Below are 26720 nucleotides of genomic sequence, written 5' to 3' on the forward strand. Positions count from 1 at the left end.
AAAACACAAAACGTGCACTTCTTAAAAAGAACATTCCTTTTTATTTTAATTGACAACTTTTATTGTTTCTTCGTTAAATAAAACATTCTTCGTTCTCTCGGTTTTTATTTTTTTTTCCGCCAGAAATTGTAGCTAAAACATGTTATATCTAGTTACAGAAGCTTTTGTTTGGACGAGGTTTTAGTGTAGAAAAACAAATATAACGAAGCCGAAGAGGTTGTGTTCCACTACAGGCACCAAAAGCAAGGTGCTGCTGTCGCTCATCTAGTCAGAGCAAATGATTTTCCTTTAATTTATCCGTACTTTTCGTTTTGGTCATTCATACATTTTGCTTCTGGAAGAGATAAAAGAAAAAGGCAAGCAGCAGAGAGAATCAAAGATGAAATAAGACGAAGACAGGACAGTTGGAGTAAAACTCCAGGAAAGACAATGTGATATTGGACACCCCTATAAAAGTTTCTTCTCTGGGCCTCAAGATACTGGTTTTTACATCAAGTGTGGTACGGCTTTAGTTCGTTTAAGCAAGATAGTTATATCGCTCTAAGAAAAAAAGCTACATAAATATGTGTCAAAGAGCTCTAGTCTCCCAGGGTAACATTATTTGAAGCGTTATGTCAAACTACAAACTATGTAAATAATGAAACAATAGATGAGTCAGTAAAAAAAATGAAGGAAGATAAAGAAAAATAGAGTAAGAGGCTATAAAGAAAGGAGGATATGTGGAAGCTTGAGTTTTTGTGGACAGCACATTGCCTGTCAACAAGCAGCTGGAACCCAAGACCTTCAGTTCAACTAGAACCCAGTCGGTAAAATAAATGTTGCGCTTTAAAAATAGTGCCAAGTAATTTATTGGAGATGTTGTCAGTGTAACTCATGGCAACTCAGTGCAACTCGTGGTCAGAAGTAGCTCATGGTGCAGAATGAGAATATGAAGATGCAGAGAAGAGATGGGTTTGGGTTTCTGTCAGAAAACAAACCATGTTCATACGATCGGGGGGGGGGGACCATATTAAATCCCCACCCCAGCACTATAAATATTTGACATTCGTGTCAATTAGTCACGGCACCCAGCAGGTCCCAGACCTCCAGTCCGTGGCCCTGCGTTGTCCACATCCTCCTCATCTCCTCCGTCGGTGTCATTCTGACACATTTTGCCTTTGATCAGACTTTGAGCTTGTAACTGTATGTGTGGATGGAGTACGTTCAGCATCTCCAACCTTATACACACCGATGATTCACAGTAGTTGTGGGGACCCACTGTGTTCGCTGTTTTCTATTTATTTATATATTTATTTAGCTCACATGACCTCATAAAAATCAGTGTTGACTGAGGGGTTTAATAAAATCGTCTGACAGCTTTTCAAATTTAGCCTTTTGGGAAGAAATGCACTCTTACGATACAACATGAACAGCTGTGTACAATGAGTAACTGACATAAATATGTGAAATGCCATACTTTTTACTGTATCATTACACATGTATCTTCTATTATTTATTTGTACGCTGCGAGTCGTTCTTTGTACCAGGCCTGGCTGAACCAGTAAGCGTTCCAATATGCTTGTTGAACACGGCCAATAGCATCACTAGAATCCCAAGTGCATTTTGGGTAATCCTCATTTATGTCAATCTGACAAAAGTATTAAAAGCTCAATGGAAACAAATTATGTAAGAAGCAGACTGAATGTGACCACAGCAAACAGTGGGGTCCCCTTTACACCGAATGAGCAACAGCATCAAAAAGCAAAACTTTGGGACGGATGTTGGTACACATACAGGGAAGGAAATCACCAGAATATGCAGTTTGTTTACAACAAACAAAATTAGAGCAAATGTGGAACTGCTGAGAAAACCAGTAAAGATACACTATGTGACTTCACTGTCCAGTTTAAACACACGGGTGCCATCTTAAGTGCCGGTCAGTTTCTCTGTCATTGCTTTAAAACCCCAAACCTACCCCCCCCCCCCCAGCCCACACACAGTTCTATATACTGGTCCCAAACCGTACAAAAGCAGGCTATCTGGCATTAGTCTATATACACAACTCACTGTCTAGTTCAGTACAGAAGAAAACTAGTCCATCTACAGCAGGTAAATAAAAGTGATACTGAAATCACTCCCGACTAAGATTTCCTACCACTTTCTGAATAAATCGGAACATGCATATGTGCCAATCTGACCCTGAGTGTCTGTATGTGAATTCTGGCCAACAAAAAGTAACATACAAAAAAAAGAGCATTCCAGTCATTTCTCAATATATTCAATAATAAATATTTGTCCTAATTAAGTCACCTTTTGACGCATTCATTCAATGCTGATTGTCCCCGAAATACCAAGCCATGTTGCAAGGCAATGAAGAATCCAGAGGAGTGTTAATCTCTGGGTCTGTTACGCTATTGGTACCTCCATGTTTTGGTAGAGTCCCGTATTATTGCTGTCTCTGAGCTGATTACAATTACTTCTAGTCTATAAGTGAATAGTCATCATTCCAGCAGTTTGACCCAAACGGAGAAGGGCGTGTGTACGAGATGCAAAGTGAACAGGAACGCAGGTCAGAGATGTTGAAGAATGGTGGTTTGGTACTGGAAACCAGCTACTAGCAGCTACAGTTTTCAAGAAGCTCAAAGGACAATCGTAGTGCTATGATTCCAACTGTGGTCTCTGAAAGTACGAGTCTGGGGGCACCACAGTGACACCGACACACCCTCCCCCCACTCCCACAGTCTTCCAATGTTCCACTTCACTCTGTCTTTAATCAGCATGCCTTCTCACTATCCCCCAAATACACGCACGCACACAAACACACGAATAAACTCTTTCATACTTCCACCTCCAATATATAAACAAATCATGCACACTAGTGTGTGGGCACAACTAATTGTGCAAATGCACATACAAACACTGACAACCCTCCTTCTCCTCAAGGGCCACAAATTTAAAATAACAAAACAGAAACAATAAGGCGAAAATATGAAATTCAAGATTAAAAAAAAAAAAACAAAAAACAAAATATGCACCCGAACGGTTTCAGCATTAAATGAATGTAGACAGACGTACTAGACGACAGGACAGAGTCCTCGCGCTCGCCCATTTCCACCCACTGCGAAAAACCTTGATGTGATGAAAACGAATATTGCTGAAATAATGTTTTCTCATCACATCTGCGAATATGACGGAACTACAATAAATCATTCGTACATTAGAGTAATTTCAGTCTAGCAGCATATGACTGCACCAGTCGCACCACGTGTTCCTTGGTCATATGGTCATACTCTATTCATAGATATATAAAAACTAGTAATATTAGAAGTAGGAGTATGAATTGTATTATTTGATCATTTCTTCATCATCATTACCATCCATCATTCTCCTTTTTCTGGATAAAGGAAATGCTAACTTTTGGTGGTTCTTAAACGGGGCCTTTGCTGGATCCAAGATTAACTGGAATCCGTCCTGATGTTCAGTACCAGTTTCGTTGTACCTGTGTGTCTGCGTGTCAGTTGAGGTGTCTGTCGTTTTCCAACATGCACGCCTCTCGAGTTTCGTTAGGCCTGGGTTTCTCAGTGTCTGAGGGCATGAGCTTCCAGTGATGGAATGCTTGGGACAGTTGCACGAATATGAAGTAATTCAATAGTGTAACTGAAGGCTTGTATCAGTATTAAACATTTTGTTCATATGCTTAATTATGTGTACATTTGTGTGTAGATCTGATTGGATGTCTGTGCATATCTATGTTTGTGTGAGTTTGTGCGGCATCATTTCTGTGTGTGTGTGTGTGTGTGTGGGAGACTAAATGTAGTCATGCTGTTCTGAGGCTAAGCCCTGTGGTGAGCAGTGTTTGGAGGGAAATTCCTATGTGAGAGTACAGCTCTGGCCCTAGGTGGCGCTGTTGCTGCTGGGTGCAGTGTCCTGCTGGGGTGGGCTGGGTCGCTCCTGTAGGTTCCTCTGATTGTGACAGGCCTCCCGCATGCTGATCAGCCTCCTCTCCTGCTGCTCCTCCAGAGAACGCCAAAGCTCGGCCCGCTCCCCGCTCCCGCTTCAGCTCCCTGTCAGGAGGAGGCCACGGGCACACACACACACACACACACACACACACACACACACACACACACACACACACACACACGCACACACACACACACACGCACACGCACACACACACGCACGCACACACACACACGCACACACACACACACACACACGCACACACACACACACGCACACACACACACAAACACACGCACACACACGCACGCACACGCACACACACACACACGCACACGCACACACACACACGCACGCACACGCACACACACACACACGCACACACACACACACACATTTGTTCTGTTATTTGTTCTTCTGGGCTCTTCACAAACTTCACAGAGCAACACATGACAAGGCACAAATGATATAATATTATACATTTACTTATGTCTTAATTAATCACAAAGTCTTAGTTACATACTGATCTCATGTTAATTCATCATTAATGAATAATGATGCATGTTTGGTTTCAAGTAGCTACTATATTTACTGTATCAAATTCTGGTAAAAGTGTGTGAACTACTGAAGGAACTAATGAAGGAATAAATAATGAATAACATGCGAAATACTGATCTCATATTTGTTCATCATTTATGAATCATAACATCTTTCATCTCAGGCAGTAACTATATTTGTTCAAGATCCGTTCATGATTTGTACTTCAGTAGTAACTGAGTTATTCCTAAGTATTTGTGACATATCAAGTAAAGTGTCGGCACTAAAAGTTCAAAGTGTATCATGTGGGGGTATCTTTGTAAGGTCATTTATTATTTACTATTGTGGTGAGGACAGGAAATCAAGCACACTTACATGCAACACAGATCCATACATGAATACATGCTACTGCAGCACACTGCAGCACACTGCATCACACTGCATCACACACCTGCTCAAGCTCATCGTAATGCATAAAAAGTACCAGTTAAACAATTTCTTTCTGCATTTGTTAGAACTTCCTACATAAACAAGAAGTGTAACTAACACACACACACACAAAGGTTTGTAATTATATCTTTGTGGGGACTCTCCATTCATTTCTATGGGGAAAACCCTAATCCCAATTTGACGACCTTAACCCCCATCCAGCTCTAACCTTAACCATAAGTAACCAAACTAAATATGAGACTTTTGGCATGTTTCATATTTTGATTGCATTTTCAGATCTTTGTGGGGACCTGAAAAGTGGTCCGTATAATGTCAAAATAACGGGTTTTATTCACATTGTGGGGGGCATTTAATCCCCACAATGTAATATAAACCTAATTCTCTCTCTCTCTCTGTCACACACACACACACACACACACACACATACAGACAACTCACTTCTGTTTCTCCACTTTGTAAGAGGCAGTGAGCTCATCAAAAAGCTTGCTGTTCATTTCCATGAAGGTCTTCAGCACATTGTAAATGAGAGACACGATCGTCCTGGACACAGTGAGCAAAGGAAGAGGGGACTATATGACTGAAAAGCACATGTGACGATGTAAACAGATCTCGTAGACAAATGATGCCCCTGTCAATCACTATCGTAAGCTGAGCACTGATCCTGAATCAGCTCAGTGAGGATCTACTGAAAGTGGGGTGTACGCAGTGTTTGCTCGGTGACAGGAGACAGACTCACTGGTTCCAGTGCTCTTTGGAGACTCTGTACAGTGTAGCGAAGACCAGAGGCAGGATCACCTGGCAGTTCTCCTCGATCAGACTCAGGATGTACTCATTGTTCCAGAAATACAGAGCCCGCTCTGCGACCTGGGGGGGCGAAGGGAATGTGACACTGAGGACCTGGCAGTTGCACCTGGCGTAAGACAGCGGCCCACTGAAGTCCTCCCTGAAAGCGCAGAGGGGAGCAGCCAGCCAGCAGCTGCTCAACAGCTGCAGTCCTAAGTCATGAGAAGTGCTACCTAAGAAGGCTTGATGGGCAACAGTGATGTACGATATATTTATTCAAGAGAAACGGTGAACTTATTTAAATCTCCCTATCATATATCTTCCGGCTTGGTCACTACTTTCAAAGCTTTGCTAATATATTGTCACTCTCCAATGAAAATTCCATCAGGGATTTTTGATTATTGTGACTTAATACTACAGACAGAAAATACACATTCTCCTCTGTCTGCTCATAGTGTTTGACATCCAATTGACCAATGAAAAGTTTCATGAATTCATCTATTTAACAAGTGTTTATGTTTCTAGTAAACATTTCAATTTATGCTAGTCGTTCATAGGGATTGCTATATTTTTATTTCACTAATTTTAACAACTTAATATTGATAGCTAAATAACTAGCTAACTAACATCATTGATAACTGTGAACATAAAGCAAGATTAGTTTATATCTTGCTGACACTGACATATTTGCCTCATTGACAACAATCCACGCAAGTCTATTTAAAACATTAAACTGTTCACTGACAGCTGTGTAAAGACTGGTTTCTATTTGTGATGCTAAGGGTGTCTCATTACGTTGTTTTTGGGTTTATTTTATTAAGTAGTTTCTGTGAAAATTATTTTTTTTCCCACACTCCTGAAATAATGGATTTTTTGGAGGTTTTCATCTGACAGCAACGAGATGCAGAAATGCAATCGATGCACCAAAGACAAGCTGAATTTGGCATTGGAGGTTGGATAAGGGAAAGATGGAATGAAGAAAAGAGGAGGAAGGAGAGCTGTGCAGAAGGGAGAGATAATGAGGAGGTGGATAGTAGAGATTAAATAGCACTCCAGTAGATGGGTAGACCTGGTGTAGTTATACAAGACAAAATCAAAGTATAGGAAGTGGTAGAGCTGAAGAGGAGGTGGCACAGGAAGGGCAGGGGGACACATATGAGGATCTGCCCGGCATCTCTGACCTGGAAGTGTGGGCTGGAGATGCAGGCGGCAATCTGCTTGAAGAGTGGCTCCTGGACCCGGATGAACTGCGAGGGTTCGATAACATCCAGGATCTCTTCCATCTCTCCCAAGAACATCACCTGCTCACCATGAGGCAGTACATCAGCTCACACTGGCATGGAGGTCTAGACTTCCTCAAATATATCTGTCATCAAGTTTCTCCCCATGCGGTCATCAGTGTTTTAATGCTGCTGATCAAAACGACAAGGTAACCTAGCTGCACTCCACAGAATACAAATTAACTCAGAACCCAGAAAAAGAGTCAGACACATACAGCAGCTACCAATGGTGACTGCCAAGGGATGTAGTTCACATGCGTGTACATATTTCTTATACTGATATGTAGCACTGTGCAAATGTCTTAGGCAGTTAGAGAAAATGATGTTTAAATGATCTTCATACTCATATTTACAAGTGCAACTATTTTGTAAATGTTGGTTACTTTGAAAACCCAGTAAAAAAGGTTTATAATAAATAAATAATCTTCATATTAGGGTAAACTATCACGTCTATCAAATTGTTAGCTTAACCATTTCAAAACCTCTCCTGAAGTCACTGCAGTATTTGCAGTAAACATCTATACACTAGCGATGGGTAAATGAAGATTTATAAACCATTTGCTGAATTTTCTGCCCCCTCTAGATGGTGCTCTCTCATCATAATAGAGCTCAAAGCCTGCAAAAAAGCAAACCAAGAGCACCATCTAGTGGGGACAATAAATACAGCAAATGGTTCAAGGTTCATATGTCCATCACTACTACACACCCATGTATTTTTTGACTCGACCGCTAGCATACCCAGTTTGGCTAATCAGTACCTTGTTGACTTCATAAACTAATTAAATTAAATTTATGAATTAACTGATATTAACATATATATCGAAGGGCTGAGGTGCCACTGAGGAGAGCTCTGGGAACTGAAGCGATGTTCTCCTAGCCATCCAATGAGATATCAATAAGTTGAGAACAGAAGAAATTCCAATTTTAATTGTGTTGCTATTAATTTGCATATATTCTAATATTAAACGGTTTATTTTTTGGTCCAGACACATACACTTACTACCCAGATAAACAGCTTTAAACATTTAATTTGACTGCCTAAGAATTTTGCGCAGTACTCTACATCAGTAAACCCCTCTACGGTACGACATCTTCGTAAACCATCTGAACAGTGGCCTGGCTACCCTGGTTTAGCTGTTCATCCATACCTGCTACCAGCACCTTCACATGCATGTATGACATGACTTTCCTCCAGTTTTCTCACCTCTTTTTGGGTGCAAGTCTTCGGCCAGTATTTCAGCAAACCGCGGATTATCTGACAAGGGGGAACAGAATCAATATGGGCTCGAACAGCAGCTTCCTGTGTAGACAGCAGTGGTGCAGCCACTACTCTGTACCGCTCTGCATTTGGGAATTAAGATCCCACTTGGGTCTCAGCAGGTTCCCCCTTGGACAGCGTACTTTGCTGCATCCATTCTAGTATAAAGGCAATTTCTACAGCAGCAGTTGCAACAGCGACCTGAGACGCTGCATTTTAATGTATAACAGTGTTACATGATACCCCCAGAATAGCACAACCAGCTCTTTAATGGAAACAGTGGTTCTGGTCTCAAAACAGAAATACTTGGATGTTGCACAAGCCGGGAAGTGTAAGCCAGCGCGAGCAGTGTTGAGTGGGTGGTTGGGACTTACGTATTCCGTGACGGTGGCGTCCTTCTCCATGAACTGGACGACACAGTACGCCAGCTGAAATAAGCAAACGGGCACGGCTTTGTAAAGGGAGATTTGCCATAAGGCAGTGTTTCCCAATCCAGTCCTCAGGGACCCCCAGCCAGCCCACGGTTTTGGTCCCTCCGAGCTCCCTGCTTAGAAAGTTCACATTTTTGCTCCGTCCGAGCTCCCTGCTTAGAAAGTTCACATTTTTGCTCCGTCCGAGCTCCCTGCTTAGAAAGTTCACATTTTTGCTCCGTCCGAGCTCCCTGCTTAGAAAGTTCACATTTCTGCTCCGTCCGAGCTCCCTGCTTAGAAAGTTCACAATTTTTGCTCCGTCCGAGCTCCCTGCTTAGAAAGTTCACATTTTTGCTCCGTCCGAGTTCCCTGCTAGAAAGTCCATATTTTTGCTGCCTCCCAGCTCTCCGGGAAGAAGCAATAACCTGGACTGTCTGTGGGTCCCCAAGAACTGATTTGGGAAACAAAAGGACACTTTGACGTGACCAGGGTTGTTGTTAACCCCCCTTAAATTGTTTTTTAAACCCCCCCCAAATAAATGCATATTTATTGGCTTAAGTCATGAACAGTTTGCTGTACCCCCCCCCCCCCCCAGTAAACGTTCAGCCCCCCCTATCCATTCATCTCTAAGTACGCCCCTGGTTGGGTCTTCAGCCAATGTGTGTTCCCGCCTGCGCGAAGATTCTAATCTGTCCACAGATGGCAAGACGAAATCACATTCCTCAGATGTCACTATAGGCGAATTTATTTATGGCAAAACATGAAGAGGACTGAGCTGTTGTACTGCACACAGAGCCTGCCCCGATTTTTCCTTAAATTTAAACAAAATAGGGGGCAGGGTACTGTCCACGTCAGCTGTGCATAGCCTCGCATTTCCTGGGGTCTTTATAAAGCTCAGGCTCATGTTGATAACTAGGGAAGCAACCATTCATTTTGTTTCTGCTTTTTATTTGCGGTGAAAGCCTGTACACATTCACCAGTTACCAAAATCGTGGAGACGCCTAGAATTTTTGGAATTACTACACAAATATTGGCGGTAATGTTTATAAATAATCATAGAATGCTACAAATATCATACACTGGACGGTTAAATAAATAAGAGGGACAACACCCCCCCCCCCCCTCCCCTTAGGGTTACCCACCAGACCGCAAAAGAAATCCTGAGAGAGGTCACTGTGAGTTCCGCTCAGCGGCTGCACCCCACAATTGTCGCCATGGCGAGCAGGCACTGCGGGCACTGCGTGAGTGTTTACATCAGAAAGGATGATGTAACCCTCTTCCCAGCTTGTGAGCTGGGCCTTTAACAAGTACTAGAGTAATTCCTTGATTCCTTGAAAAAAAAAATAGGCAGGGATGGTTCTTCTCTGCAGAACCAAAAGCAGAGCAAAGAGCTACAGGAATTTTTCTACTTTAAATGAGCATTAGCCTAAGATTAAACAGACTGTGTGTGAACAATGAAAGTTCTGGTTTGGGACAATGATGCTGATGAAGGGAGTGCTGATTAAGGAGCTGACAGCTTAAAGTCCAGGGAATCCAGGAGGATATAAAGGTACAGAGGAGGGGCATGAAAACAACCATTATTCTGCATCTTAATCCATGCTGATGTTTAAAGAATAACTGTGACAGCTATTCAAATCAGAGGCATTACAGACCTTAATATAGAACATGACATCAAAGAGCCCTTTCAAGATGGTACAAGCATATAACTAGTTCATCATTTTTCAGTACAATCATTAGTGTTTATAGTTTTATAATGATATCACACAATGCAATGTTTTCTCCAGAAAACCAAAGTGGACCAAAATGACAATGGCTAACAGGAACAAGCCATAAGTTATCAAACACACACACAATTTAACAATTCACATAGTCAGAGACACACTGCTCCTCCACTATTTGCCTGCGCGAATCAGCGGCCCATGCTGGGGTCACAGGTCGGACACGCCCCCTTCCCTCATTCCCTACTTCCTCAGATGACCCGGAAGCCCCTAGTCACCCCCTAGGGGTGGCTGCTGTTCTCCTGCCCACCTAGTTAATTACTTGAGGCTTTGGGGTACATTCTCCAAGATCCAATCTGTGTTTAATTTTCTTGCAGAAAATTACATTTCCTTTTAATTCTGGGTGCCCTTGAAAAACATAAATATTTTTACCCCCTCCCCCTGCCCTAACTCCCACATTCTGTTGTCTATGGATTGAATAATACATGGATGGGATACTACTGGGGGGCATGAGTTGAATAATGCATGGAGGGGATGCTAGTGGGGGGAGCAGGGAAATGTAGGCCACACTGCAGCTTCAGAGAGTGCTCTTATACCAGATCAGCACAGTAGTTATACGCACCGGGTGTACTCTCTCAGCAGCATAAATGTAATGACGAAAATGGGATACCACACACACACACACACACACAGCACATGGTAACACACTCAGAGATTCAGAGAGCTCTGCTGCCTGGGGGGGGGGGGGGGGGCAGCACGCGGTGTATATATATATGCCACCAAAAAACCAAATGCAACAATTCATTTTTTATGTAACATCTCACTCCCAGTGGGGGTTTCGCCACGACACTGTGACTAGAGAAGAACCACGAGAAATGAACAGTTTCGGGAGTCTGGATTTTAGCAGTTTGCTAAAACATCCGCAGTGGACAGTCCCAACTCCAGAGAAGTTGCTTCAGAATCGTTGGTCACACCTACTTGGCAGGACTGGTCACCCATTGTGCAAACCCATTGTCCTCCTGGGTCGCAGGGGGGTCCGGAGCCTATCCTGGAAGCTACGGGCACGAGGCAGAGAACAACCCAGGATGGGGGGCCAGCCCATCGCAGGGCACACTCACACACCATTCACTCACACAAGCAATTTAGCAAGTCCAATTAGCCTCAGCATGTTTTTGGACTGTGGAGGAAACCGGAGTACCCAGAGGAAACCCCACGACGACATGGAGAGAACATGCAAACTCCACACACATGTAAACCAGGTGGAGACTCGAACCCGGGTCCCAGAGGTGCGAGGCAACAGTGCAAACCACTGCACCACCATGCCGCCCCAGAACTGGCCAAATACCCTTAAAAATAATTACAAAATAACACAATCGCTAAATAAACGTCTGTTGTATTTGCAGGAAATGTAGTTCATTATTACATTCATGATAAATCTTGAAAAATAAATAATGAGCACAGGCACGGCCTTTTACAGTCTCTTTACAGCTTTGCAGAGGACTGAGGGTTTAAATTCACTTTTCCCTGATAAAGTCACATAAGACACTAATTTAAACTTATATTAGCTTTTCCCGCACAGTCAAAACTCATGTTAATTTCCTTGTATTTACTTGTTCTACGCTGCCATTTTACTGCTCTCTCCATATTACAGTGCACATGATCCTTCTGGAGGTTTCCGGCGACTGTAGCTGACAGGTAATAAATCATACTGATAATGCCTGTGATTTATGATGGAGCACAGTGGAGAAATCCTGTTTGTCATCGTCAATGCTGATATTTCACTCACAAACGCCCTCTAATGATCAAACAGAAACATGACAGCTATTGCACTTTATGTACATTATCCCATCCATTCTTTTCCCGTTACTTCTTGTCCAGTGCAAAGTTATGGTAACCACTAATGAGAGACAAAAACATTATCGACAAATGCCAGCATTATTTTACCAGCTACAATCAGGTGAATATATAGCACTTAAACAATCCCTTTCAATCACTAATGTACTAGTGTACTAATGTAATGGAATATTTGTCTCACTAATGTACTATTTGCCTCACTTATAAATTGCTTTGGACAAAAGCATTTGCTAAATAAATATAAGCAAATAAATAAGCAACACAGAACAAATAATGACTATAATATCATCTGTTTTTATGAAACAGAGAACTATTAAATGCCGTTCTCCTTAATATTTAAAAATCTTACAAAAATAATATTTATAAAAACTGCACTCAGGACGATTAGAAGGAATTATACAGAAAATATTGGTAATAAAAAGATATGTAATTGTACTTTACTTCCACATATAATCAGCTGTACCAGTTCTTCCCACATACTAAATTAATCAGAATTAAAATAATTAAAATTTTGATAAGCAAGTTAGTTAATAATGTGACCCATATGACAAAGATGAGCACTGAATATGGATGAATGGATGGAGATTATTTAACTCTTCTACTCCCTAATTAATTTTGTCACCCCGGTCTTCTCCAATGCAGGTGAACCACGTTAGTAGTGTTACTCGGTTGGCTGGTATAAAAATTTGATCAGCAGCACCCATTTTCAGAAGGTGCACTAGATTATTTTAAAGTGCTCCCCATTAAAGCTATGAGACAACAATGACATTGGCAATCATTGTCTGTCAGCTTCAATGTAAATATGCTTCTTCATGCCCCTTTGGCTCAAGTTAAACATCTTTCAGCTTCAATATAAATATGACTTTAATTTCTCTGTTTCAGTGTAAATATGATTCTGTCTCGATCGGCCTTGAAGTTGCCCTAATCTCCCCCACTTTTTTTGTCAAAATCTGGTCCTGTGGCCTTGACATTGCCCTATCAGATATAATGACCCCTCATATCACTTGGTAACTGGTCACTTTTCCACAAGTTGGAGATTTTACTCTGAGAGGCACAAAACAGGAAGTGTTAAGGCCTGCTCAGTGAACGTGTTAAGCATGCGAATACCAACGCCTTGCCAAAAGTGGAAAAAAAATATTTTCAGTTCCAGAATGACCCCACGGCTTCCGATATAAAACTCATTTCACATTTCTGTGACCCTGATGGATCTTTTAAAATAAGTGAATATAGACACTGACTGACTTCCAGATGCTGAATGAGGGCTTCGGCCGTTTCCCTCCGCGGTTTATTCCTACGTACATGTTGCGCAGTGATTACCTAAGATTCCACTGTTATCCACCTCCATGTGACGTAAACCTATTCCTGAAAGCTCCATTTCTAACCAGTATGCAATAAGCAGTCACCTCATAAATCAAGCTAGCTAGTTAGCTAGATGTTGGAACAAAAAGGGGCAAAGGATTTTGTAATATAACCTTAGCGGCATTTTCACAAATTTCATATATTTCACAAGTGCGGATGAGAATTACTCTGTTTTCCTTTCAGGTTTCGCCCATATCTTTGCAGCTTCCTTAATATCATTGGTAAGTTCCTTAGTAACTCTCCAAAATACGGTAAGCTGGTATTTCTGCACACATAACCTCTATATACCAAAGCTCCTTACTGATTGGCCAATGCTGATGCAAACGCAAACATATAACTTTTACCTTTTTTCAGCGCTAACACCGAATCTGTGTAACTGTAGAGCTGAGTATTGCGTAACATCGCTCTCACCAAGACTAAATGGATCAGGACAAACGTAGACAGCATTGCAGCCTCGGGAATACCCAAGCTATCCGTTAAAGTCGAAGTCCAAAGTCAAGAAATAGAAATATTTCATTTAGCACGTTGCTTATCTAAAAAGACTGAATAGTCAAAATCAAGAAACTGTTTTGTATCTGGACAAACTGCTGAAAGCTTCTTATCGCTTATTTGTGCCGAAAGAATTATCTTGAAAAGGAATCTTTCGTGAAAAGACGACAACTTCAAATAAGTACTAGATATGACTTACATAATGTCCAGGAAGGCTGGACAAATATTGCGATATTTTTATGTTTGATTTACTTCCAAGGTAATGCCATATTTTAGCTGCTATTTTGCAATGTTAAGACGAGAGGCCACATAGAGGACTTAGGATAAGCTAAACACATGTGGTTTTGAAACAATGCTGCACTGTTCCTCTGCTTGGCTAAATAGTTCACTTCTTCTTGCGTTTTGACCTGTCCAGCTGATTCACATTAACATTAATGACACATGCATGGTTGTAGGAAACGGACCAATCAGCACGCAGCAAGTGAAATCTCGGTCCCTTTAATTGGAATGGAAGTTTACAGATCCTGTCCTAACTCAGTGTCCTTCCTCATATGGATTATCTGATCACCCTGGGCATGTGCTTCCTAACTTCCTCCTACCTGGATCTCAGTGCATCTTCCTGGTACAGCCCATGTGTTCCTGAGCCTCCATCATGTTCCTGCCCTAATGAGGCGCAGTCCTGCCTGGATCTCAGTGCATCTTCCTGGTACAGCCCATGTGTTCCTGAGCCTCCATCATGTTCCTGCCCTAATGAGGCGCAGTCCTGCCTGGATCTCAGTGCATCTTCCTGGTACAGCCCATGTGTTCCTGAGCCTCCATCATGTTCCTGCCCTAATGAGGCGCAGTCCTGCCTGGATCTCAGTGCATCTTCCTGGTACAGCCCATGTGTTCCTGAGCCTCCATCATGTTCCTGCCCTAATGAGGCACAGTCCTACCCGCCACGTTGCCTCTCACTGACAGGGCACTGACCTGCGCGTGGAAGATGGAGAGGGACTTGGCCGTGTGCAGAGGGATCAGCACCCGCACCAGGAACTGCTTGTGTTCTGACTTGAGAGGCAGGGCGAAGCCGTTGATGATGCTTTGGGATGCAGCAGATGGGAGAGTGAGGATGGGGAAGAGGAGACAGAAGTGAGAACAAATGGCAGAAGCTGTAGACTCATCACAGCAGCCTGCTCCTGCTCCTACTCCTGCTCACTGCCGAGCAAATCCACAATCCAAACATGCTTTCATTCTCCCTCTTATTTTTCACTGCAAATTCTGGGCCACCTCCACGCATTAAAGGATGGAGACTTGAAATCAGGAACCCCCCCCCCCCCCCCCCCGATCCATTCTAGGCATTCTGACTCTTTTCTCCTTGGCTTCCTCCCTCATTTTTCTGCCCCCCCAAGGAAGATCCTTTTTTCTGCCCCCCCATACCCTTTTCCCAGTTCTCCGTACCTTCTGGGATTGATCTCTCTCTACTTTTCCTTTCTGTCTCTACACCAATCCCTCTCGCAGGAAAGGGAGGATCTTTTTATATCGGTGGGAGAGAGAGACTAGTGCTATAAATACCATTGATGGAACAAACCAGCAAACTCCACCGTGACCCCCCCCATCCCCCCGGCACTCTGACTCACATCCTCACCCTCATCCTCTCCCCGTCTCTCTGTCTCTCCCTCTACCACACAGCTGCAAAATAGAGGGGGGGCAAAATGTGCGATGCAACAGCGTCATTCCCGCCGAAGTGCGGCTCGCCTCACGGGCGCTAAAGCGCAGGACCATTAGGCCGGTCGCTACACTATTTTCCCACGGCGTCAGCGATCTGGAGAGACGCAAATCTCTACCTTCCCAGTATCTCCAGAAGCTCTGCCACGCCGTTGAAGTGCTCAGTCTCGTAAATGAACCTGGAACCACACAATGCAGATTGTAAGCATCTTGCAATCAATCAAACCACAGTGGACAAGCAGATTAGGCAGGATGTGCCAAAACAATAGCAGTTAATAAGAAGCCAAAAGACACGCCCAACTTTCTGACCTTTTCCCCCAAACCTCGTCGTAGGGAGAGAATTTCACTTCAGCCTGTTTGATGTGAATGACATACGGCAGGGGTGGCCAATCTCACGCACAAAGGGTAAGATGCGGGTGTATGCGGGTTTGTGGGGTAACCTTTAGGTCAGCAGTTCACACCCAGGTGTGAGGACTCTTCAGCCAATCAGTCCTTTAATCAGTAACCTAATTAGGGAGTTGCAGTGAAAACCCGCACACACACCGGCCCTTTGCGGATAAGACTGCCCACCCCTGACATATAGGAACTGCATCACACCTGGGGGGGCTGGGCACAATCCAGACTCAGCAGAACCAAGGGCGAGAGGAAGGTGTAGCGGTCTTGCTAAAGGACAGTTTGTTTGCTACTGATTTAAAGGCTTAACGATGACCAGCAAGGTCATGCCGCCGGCACACTCGCCAGACTGCGGGGACGAGCTGAGGGGCTCATTTAGGTTCTGTCACACACTTCTCCTCGTGGAGGACAGTGAAGCTCTGCAGCTCCATAAATCAGCCCGGCGGGCCGCTTCCTCAGAGCTGGAGTTATCTGCTGCGGAGAAACACAGCATCCCAGCCCAGCTACAGAGAGGGACGTTTATGGAAGGACCCTCACAAATCCTTCAACAGGACTTTCACTTCATTATTTCAGTGTGCCTGGACTGACCAATCGGATCAGAGCTTTTAAATGCCGGGTCCTTAAGACGGAGCATCTCATTGGGCAATTTGGAAAACACGCCACCAGGAGAGACGGGATAGCCTGACGAATAGGGAGGCTATCCCGGAGGTGGGAGGGCGCAACTGATTAAAAGATATTTAAATATATTAGGGGTATGGTGGGGGGCATAAAGCCCTGTCAGATACACCTCTACCCCACTCTGACAAAAGCAGAAAACAGACCAGATAAAACCTCATTCATAAGTGTGAGGAGAAGCATGCTAACACAATGTGTTATTCCAGTGCCTGAGGCGAGAGGCACAGCTATATGCGGACTGTATACTTATTTATATATATCCTAGGCTTCTTGTGCTTTTCGGGCCTGTTTTACTTAGCCGGGAGCCCAGTACACCACAAACGGCCAGTATGGTGGCTCAGCGGGAACCACGCCTCCAGCACTGCAGAACTGAATCCCACCTCTGTTTTGAGTACGAAATTCACAATTACTCCCACTGTTGCATGGGATTCCTCCTGCGGCCCAAAGACGCGCGTTTAGGCTAACCAGCGTCTCTGAACTGCCTGCTGTATCTGCACGCCCAACAGTTCCTTCTGTTTAATCCTGTCTAAGGACCTCTTTGCACAAATTGGCTGGGATTAAGATTAGGATATAGGGTCAGCTGATCCTGGATCAGTTCTTGCAGGAATCCCTTAAGTATCAGGACTACTAGTAAATCTCAGTCAAATAGCCTTGGTCTTTATAAGCATAGGCCTGTACTATAACCTAAGCATTACTACACAGTCAATAAGCTGCTACTTGCTTTCTAATATAAATGATCTATTAGAGATACAGCACTGATATCTACCCCACAGTATTCTTCGCATTTATTGCGCAGTACTCCTGCTAGGAAGCTGCGACAGAGTGTCTGCCAAGCACATGTGTTCTAAGAATAAATGCACAGGAATAGGAATAACAGAGAGGGACACCCTCAAATTAATTTATAAAACAGATATACATGTAAACGGAGGGAGGTGCCAGGCTCAGCAGGTTAAGACTCTGTGTCTGCGATCAGAAGGTTGTTGGTTTGAATCCCAGGTCATTAAACCTGATGACAGCCAGGGGTACTGGATGCTGGCTGACTCTGTGTGCCTCAATGAGAGCAAGACGGCGTAGGCGGTGAATAAAATATCACTATTCTTTTCCACGTCGAGAAGGAAGCTTCCGGCAGGAATGAACCACGCCTACAGACCTGAGGTACAGACCTGAGGAAGATGTTGTTGATCTGTTTGCGGATGTAGGCCCGCAGACCCAGTAGCTTGCCGTAGACGCGGTGCAGGATGGTCTTCAAGTACTCCCTCTCCCGCGGGTCCTCGCTGTCAAACAGCTCCAGTAGCTGTGCAGTTCAGGGCAGGGACGCCGCACGCAGACGCAGGTGGCCATTTGCAAGGACACAGAGGGTTGGACGATTAGATCTACCTGGTCCGAAACCGCCGCATGCAAAAACGCCTGCATTTCAACAGCTTCCTCCATCTTTTCTAATCCTCGGAACTGAAAGCCGCACACCAAGGTGAACGAACTCGAGAAAGGCATCTTCACCTGCAGGACGAATTTCTGGTCCACGTAGCGTTTGGCCACAGAGGGCTGGAAGTCTGGGCACTCAAGGAAGCGCAGAAAAAACTCATACACCAGCTGGAGAGAGAGACAGGGATCAGTGTCACAAAAAGGTACAGAAACACACGACCATGAAATGAAGCAGGTCGACGTATATAAACACGAAGATGGAGAGTAGGTGAGGGAGGTGTGGAAAGGGAAGATGAAAAGGAAGGAGACGCATGGAGGAAGGAAGATGGCAGCCTTATGGGTGTGAGGCTCCAGGTGAGGCGAGCTCCACCTGCAGGTGCGGCCAGGAGGCCTCCAGGGTCGGCTCATCCTCCTCCGGGTCAAACTCGGGATTCTCGCTGGGTGGTAACGTGCGGAAAATGTTCACCGAAATCTGAAGTGGGGAGACATATTTCAGTATAAGGTGCAGCACAGTACATCGCATGGCACCTTAGAGTCACATTACAGGGTTTCAGATGAGGCTCCTACCCAGACGATGGCTGACACACAGGAAGTCAGGCATTCAGTAATATAGTGCACATGTATTGTATAAGTTTCAAGAATATCAGACCCAGCACTTTGGGCTCCAAGATTTCATATTTTATCAGGTTACTCTGGATTTTACAGTGCAGGTAAATTTGTGTGATTTTAACAGTTAACGCCACCATTTTGTCTTTTCTCCCCAACTTCACTTACTCCTTCGCCTCCTTCTGCTTTCCTGCCCAGTTTCTCTCCAAAACCCCACTGCCCTCCCCATGCCCAGCCTTACCATCTTGATGGCCTCGGGATACAGAGGCTCGATCAGCACCCCCCGGCCAGTAGCCACGCATTCCACCAGCTCGTTGAGCGCTGCCCGTTTGACCTCCTTGCCCTTCAGGTCGGCCACGCAGTCCAAGAAGTCGAAAAGCACGCAGCACTGCTGCAGCTTCTTGCAGAAGAGATCGTGCAGCTCTGCCACAGGAGCATCTAGGAGTGAGGGAGAGGAGCAGAGAAAAGAGGAACATAGAGGAGAGAAGAGGAGAGGAGAGGAACACAGAGGAGAGGAGCAGAGAAAAGAGGAACACAAAGGAGAGGAGAAGAAGAGAGAAAAGAAGAAAACAGAGGAGAGGAGAGGAGCAGAGAAAAGAGGAACAGGAGAGGGAAGGAGAGGAAAGGAGCAGAGAAAAGAAAACACAGAGGAGAGGAGCAGAAGAGAAAAAAAGGAACACAAGAGAGGAGAGGAGCAGACACAAGACAATGGGAGAGGTGCAGGGAACAGAGGAGCAGAGCAGAGAAAAGTAGAAAGGAAAGGAGCAGAGAGGAGTGGAGACAAGAAGAGAGGAAAGGTAAGGGGAGAGTTGCACCAAACCTGCAGGAGGTTTCACCAATCAACCCACCTAGGGAGTGTGGATAACTGCCAGATTAACTGCGAAAGAAGCACGTGGGGTCAGCAGCCTTTGTGTCTGCATTTTAAAGCAGGATAAGAGCAGGAAAACAAAGACCAGCTGCCAGATCCATTCAAAGAGCTTGGTAAGGAAAATGAGTAACATCCATTATCCATTAACAAACGATATCCACTTCCTAACACAAGCTATATGAACTACAATGCAAGGGGAAAGAAAATGAAACCGAGTCATTTATGGTTATAATGCTGTTGCCTCAGCACAGCACTGGTTATTATCATAAAAAGCACAACGTGACAGGCGGCAGAGAGCAGGTGTAGCTGAAGAAGCAACAGTCTGAGTGCAGAGGTGTGTTTCCTGTTCTCTGCCTACGTCACTCATTCCGCGCCTGCATCATAGTGCAGATCCTCGTTAGCCAATTACCGAAGAAAACGCCTATTAACGCCTATTAAACACTCTGGCGATTTACATCGTTGTCGTCTTAATGAGGACTGAGTTTACGAATGAGAGGAACTTTTGGAATAGAGCGTAACAAAAACAGGTGGGAGAGTCTTCGATTCCGCTTTCAATGGATAGTAACTATGAAGAAAGAACACTGGTACAAATAATCACAGAAGGATAAAAAGGGAGAGTCAGGTTATGCAAAGTAAATGAGAGGATCCTTAAGAAGTCTGTGAGGAAAGGAAATATTAATTGGTGGGAGAAGGGAGAGAGGTATTACTTGTGTTTCTGCACGGCGTGAAAGTGGTAAACAATGTAACTATTTTAACTAAATTCAGTTGAACAAGATGGAAGGGGGTGTTAAGGCATTGGCTTTCAGATAAGGCAAATTCAGATAAAAGTTTTACTTTGATTCTGTAATCTATGAATTACTTTGATCCACTAGATAAAACACTGCATAATATCCATAACTCTCTGATTGCCACTAAATATAGAAAGTAAAACTGGGATACAGGGAAACAGAATAAGGGGACTGGGGAAGATATACGGGTGACATCATCCTGCTACATCTCTGCCCACGTCTCTGTGTTTTGTCTGCATTTTTATTGCATATTTTCTGTGACTCTCTGCAGGTTTTCCAGAAGCTGCAGTGCTCCTCTTTAAATAATGCTTCTGTTCGGGCCATTTCGGGTCAACCCACACCCCAGACTTAAAACACACAAACAGAACCTTAATAGTAATTGACTGTAACGGATGCTTAAGTCAAGACACAACACAGCTAATGCTGTAAGTGTATCTACGCCAAAAAAAGATGGTCCCACTTCTCTGCTTTGCCAGGCAACTATGTTCTTTGTAGTTCACTGTTTGACAAACTGTGATGTGCTAATTAAAATCATGCCGATTTCACTTTCTTTAAGCAGTTAAAATTCTTTGCTTTTGAGACATTGATTTTTGGAGAACAATCGAGTGCTACAATTGTCTCTCCCATGACTGTTTGTGTTCCTTTAATGCTTTTAAGAGTGAACACATTTACCAGCCATTTCATCTCCTCTCCATCGTTAGCTCTGCTGTTTCTCCGTCCCCGTTCACACTTTTCTTTTCTTTTCTTTTCTTTTCATCCCATCCCGTCGTCCTGGCCATTTACTCCAGTTCCCTCCCAACAGCCTCTCTGCATCCTCCCATTCTCTATTGATCTGCGAAGCTTTGGATGCAATGGGAAGCAGTTTCCATATCTACTGTAACCTTACACCGAGCTTCTCCAAATGTCCTCCACTTTGCAAAGATGCAGAAGCACACGCATGCGCACAAGCACACACACACGCACACGCACACACACACACGCACACACGCACACACAAACCCAGTAAGAGAATGATGTACTGGCCCAGGCCTGCACAGATACTCATGCACAAAGACACACAGCACCCAAAAACAACAAGAAACACACAAACACACCTTCACTAGTCTACTTGCCATGACTGCGTGTAAGGCACAACCCCAATGCAGGCTGTAGTCTAGGTGAACACCCTCGCAGGGGACTGACAGATAACAATGACAATAACAATGACAATAACAATGACAATAACGATGACCAAACAGGGAGCACAGGACCGGGAAGGACTTAAATACAAGACTGACGAAGGGGAGAACAGGGGACAGCTGTGAGGGGAGAGGAAGCCTGGGGAAAGACAGGGGGGCCGGGTGGGCAGAGAGAGCAGGGTGTGACACTACTGAGAAAGGCATACACAACCGTATATTTGCAACTTTTCATGCATAAATACACTAACCCACCAGTGAATCATATGCACACAAAATATAAATACACACAACATGACACATTGACACATTATAACGTTCACACACCCCAAACACAATAGCAATGTGACATACATAGAATGACACACGGCTCAACATGCTCAAATTCAAACCAACACGCAGGCAGGGTGAATAGCCAGCCGTCAAATAGGAGCCAGCAAAACATATTAACAGCACCAGTTACATACAGACAAAAGCTAAAGCACCACTGAAAGATGCAAAGCTAATCAGCGCCATGACCTGTACACAAATATACACCAAACCTAAGACATATCACATCAAGCTATGTCCACTGAGACAGGCAAACGTAAACATAAAATTAACCTTATATGCCCATCAGAACCAACCTAAACTGACAATATCTGAAGAGCATTCATGTTTGGGGGGGGCAGTGCAAAGTGTGACTTCTGGGAACCAGGGCACAGCATCGTGCTCTAAGCTTCGACTGAGGAGTTTGGCTTAAGGCAAACGGCTATTTAAGGAGAGTCAGAGACACTCACGAGGTCCTGAAGAAGAAGCGCCAAGTAGGAGCCAGAGTAGGACACCGGCAATGAAAACACTGCTTCTCTCGCATTCTCTCCCTTCGCACAACGGTCGCCGCTAACACCTAATGTATTCAGACATATGCAGAGAGATGCATACATTCATGTATACATGCAGAGCGCCGGGCTCCCTGCAAAACATCAGCTGCTACAGGCACAACTGGCAGCATGGCATGGAGACCACTGACAGTCCTTCTTTCCTTTCATTACTGTACTATTCTCTGAACTTCATTTCCCAGCAGATGTTTGATTAAACTGTTCAGGTTCACAGATAGAGTCAAAGAGGTGAATTTGGATTGTTGATTAAATCTTAATTCCTGGTTCATTTAAGAGTACAGGCCACAGGATAATGAAAACTGCTCTCACGCCAAAAAAAATATATATTTTTTTATGTTACTTAGATTTTAAATGCAAACATGGTGCAATTTTAGGCAGCCAGAGGTACTGGTAGAATATCACATATGAAGACATTTAGAGCATTTCAGCTATATTCATTTCGCGATAAATGTTTTCCCAAAATATTGAATATTTAGAAGTGATGCCATGTGAATAGTTTATTTTTGATGATCACCATATCGACAGTTTTATCATATATTGCTCTGATACACCCTTAAGGTACGATCTAATGGTCCGGGGCATCGGGGGGGGGGGGGGGGCATGATTCCCAGATTCAGGAGCCATTGAATACATTTTTCAGAAAATTGAGTGGGGGGTGCAAGGTGACATTTTGTCAGGGGGTCTAGATACACCCCTGCTTACAAAATATGAGCCTGCATACGAGTGTTAGCTTGGCTGCTTCGTAATAAATCAGAGGAATAAGAAACACCAAGTGCTGTAAGCAAATCAGCACCTTCCCGCTTTTTGCTTTATTTTTAAATCCCATAATATCATGTGATTCAGATGAAAGGAGCTTCTGTCTCCAGAACCCTAAGGGACAGATCAGAGATCGTCAAGAACAAACCCAGGCATCCCGGCTTCCTTAGCGTTATGGCACATTGCCTTTCAGGTGGAGGACAGACTGAGGATATGAACTGTACTCACACTGGCCTGTGCATGAAACTGGCAGCATGCAGGTCCATGCCGAACAGGCAGAGGGTTCTGCATCCGCTGACCACTGGAGAGCGTTTAAAGCTTTGCACTGTCATTGCCAAAGATGCCGATACGAAATATGACCAAGTGATAACGGTGTCAGGCGTCTTCAGAATCATTTGTGTTTATAGAGCAATATCATCTTAGTAGGCCGCAAAAACAACATATTCCCTGAAGATGTCACCAAAACTCTTAAAATAAGTCTAATATCAGTCAGCTGTATAAAATGACTGATTTTCAGTAATAATTAACCCCCAAGCTTGTCTCACACTAGAAACTTCAAAGTGGGAGATATTTTTCGTTCCACACAAAAAAAGGCTATTTTGTTATTTATTTATTTTTTGTTTTAGTCTGGTGGCTACAGTCGTACCTGTAGTTATTTAGCCGAAACAAATTAGGCTCCCTTAACTGTTGGAACATTAAGTTCATAGCATTACCTATTAAGGCCCTCTTTGGCCCTGATGTAAACAAAATGATTTACCTCTAATGCTGCAAAACGAGCTAATTATTGACACCGGGTATATTTTAGATGCATTAGTACTGAATGCTTTAAGACGAGGTCATAAAACGCCTTAATAACCGTATATATCCATTTCGTTTTAGAAAGATTTCAAGGTTCTTTATACTGATTCCATTTCTTTGATGTTCCTATGATATGTGCATTTTTAATATAGTCCAACACACGCGATGCTCCGCAATACAGATTTAATGGGGTTTACAACGTCGGATTTACCTTTAAGTAATGGTAGCGCCGTCAGCTCGACCTGGGAGCTCTGATATCGGAACTGCGACGAGCTATGAGAGCGGCGCTGCCGCGCTCGGCGCATCGACCGGCGGGGGAAGCCATCCACCTTCTCCGCGCTCGGCACGGAGAAGCCGGTGGTCGGCGAAGAGGGGCTGGACGGAGGCAGCTTTGTGGTGTCCATCGTTGCAGTAGTATTGGTACTCAGGAGGAGGGATGTTCCGTGGATGATGGAAGCAGTAAAAAAAGGCAGCTGCTGTGGTTTAACTAATAAACTAATTCATTAAAACGGATGACCTTTACAAAGTATTGAAATGTTTAATGGCGATTAGATTGTTCGTAGAAATTCATTGGTAGAGAAATGAAAGGATTACGTGTAGTGGATCGCTAGGTAGGTTAAAGATTGCGAGAGCAATGTAGGTGTCCACGGCGATTAGCCGTCTGAACGCGTCTTAATACCCGGAAAATGGGTTCATTTAAAATATAAACACGTAAATACAGATAGACACAGATATATACGTATATATCTATATATTTATATCTCTATATAGAGATCAAATTCATCATATGTATTCGTCTACTACAATCTCGTTGCCGTATTGGCGTCATCAGTAAGTCACCGGCCTAAATTTGGTATTTATTTATATATTTATGACATAAATAAATAGATCCACACACAAAACGAATAAAATAAATGTGTTGCAATTATTCAACTAGTATTATAACGAATATACATCAATCTGCAAAAGCAAATCTAATAAAATCATTTTAAACCCAATTGTCACCGGTATATGTAACAAAAAATAAACTATTAACTACAAAATTTCACCAATTTCATCCGACCTCTTCTTCTCGATGGTCTGTCATTCGATAATATGTCCTTTTTGTGCCGTATTTCGTGCTATTTGGAAATGAGCGGACGATCCACGCAGGGCGGGGATGCGGAGTTCAAACGTGCCGACATGTGCGAGCCTTCTGGCGGCTGCTGCTGTCACCCTGCGCTCTTCTTCTCCGGCTCCGTCTTACAGCAGATCCCCCCAACAGTCGTTTGTGCTGTTTTTCCAGCCTTTATCACCTTCTAGTTTTTCCTCCCTCGTCGTGTCATTCGTGTCTTTCTCAGCGCTCAGGTGCTGCAAGAAAACAGATTCACACACTGCGGATAATGGCTGCTTCGTTCCGTCTTTATTGCACGTTATATTCCTTTGTTCCGTTTGTATATTCGTGTGTCTGTATGTTTTGGTTATTCTCTGCTGTTTTGTGTTGAATCAATTGTCCTCCGTTTAGCTGTCCCCCGAATCTCCTATTGACTGTTTGTATGATCTTCCTGTCTTTCTTCCCACCCCTCCTCCTTCTCCCCTTCCCTCCCTCCCTAAAGTGGCACCGTCTCCCGTTAGTCGCCGTGTTTTACGCCTAATTAAGTAATATGCATTGAAAAGCCACTGTTCCTGTGTGTCGTTTTTCAATTCAGTTTTGTTCTGCTGTCTCATAACCATTTGAAGTGCAGACATTGTGCGTTACCTTGACCGTGTCTATTTTATCTTGACGGTTTCGACTTGGAGGTCAAGTGAATTTGGTATCTTGTGCAGTCTGGTTAACGACTGTTTCAGTGGGTGTTTCACTAAGTAAATTAAATATCACACTCGAATTGTTTAACTGAATATATGCATATGACACATTCAAACACATAAGCCTAATGAAATGTATTTATAAAACTAGAGACTTGCTAGTATTTATTGGTTTAACACACACACACTTGTAATAAATAAAAAAGTATTTGAGTTCTATAGCCTTTCTGTTTTGTAACTTGGTCTAGCGTGAATCGATATATTTGCTGTGCGGGCATTCACTTAAATAGGTTTTATCTTCAGAAATAAACATTTAATTCAAATTATAAACATGCGGCCTGTACAGATGGGTCAAATTTATCCTCCGTTTGAATTCAATATACCATTTTTTCCTGCACTTAATGACAATGTTTAATTTTTTTCATATTACGTGCAGGATTCACTTATAGTTTTGTAGTTATACTGTGGCCGTAGTTAATTAGAGACTGCTTTCCACATAACTGTTTAGAATTTTAAAAAAAATCTTAAAACTAATCGAGAATAAAGTAGATTATAGGTTATTTGAAACCTCGACTTGCCCCCTAGCGGTAGGAACAAACAGTTCTGAGGCAGGATAAGACGATTTACTTATAGGTGTAATACAGACAATCAAACCGCTCAATATCTCACACAAGCGAAATATATAAATCTGAAAGACAGATGATGCTGCAGGTTAAAGTAAATTCTCTCTACTTAGATGCAACGTCTTGTACAAGATTTGTTGCGAATAGATTGTCGTTTTCAGGAATGTGT

At 43.5% G+C, this 26720-nt stretch overlaps 1 protein-coding gene across 1 annotated transcript; it reads right to left on the minus strand.

The window, feature by feature from the left end:
• Positions 1-18: 18 nt before the first annotated feature.
• Positions 19-26705, minus strand: ppp2r5b (protein phosphatase 2, regulatory subunit B', beta). The gene is given in 15 exon segments (XM_049029177.1): positions 19-4023; positions 4025-4043; positions 5368-5469; positions 5666-5793; positions 6894-7013; positions 8197-8247; positions 8625-8678; positions 15050-15158; positions 15904-15963; positions 18016-18146; positions 18350-18442; positions 18645-18746; positions 19122-19318; positions 24355-25493; positions 25882-26705. Coding segments are annotated over 14 exon segments (1509 nt in total). The 5' UTR covers positions 24548-25493; positions 25882-26705; the 3' UTR covers positions 19-3873.
• Between the last annotated feature and the right edge of the window lie 15 nt (positions 26706-26720).

Source organism: Brienomyrus brachyistius, chromosome 10, assembly GCF_023856365.1.
Source record: "Brienomyrus brachyistius isolate T26 chromosome 10, BBRACH_0.4, whole genome shotgun sequence".
Classification (NCBI taxonomy): Eukaryota; Metazoa; Chordata; class Actinopteri; order Osteoglossiformes; family Mormyridae; genus Brienomyrus; species Brienomyrus brachyistius.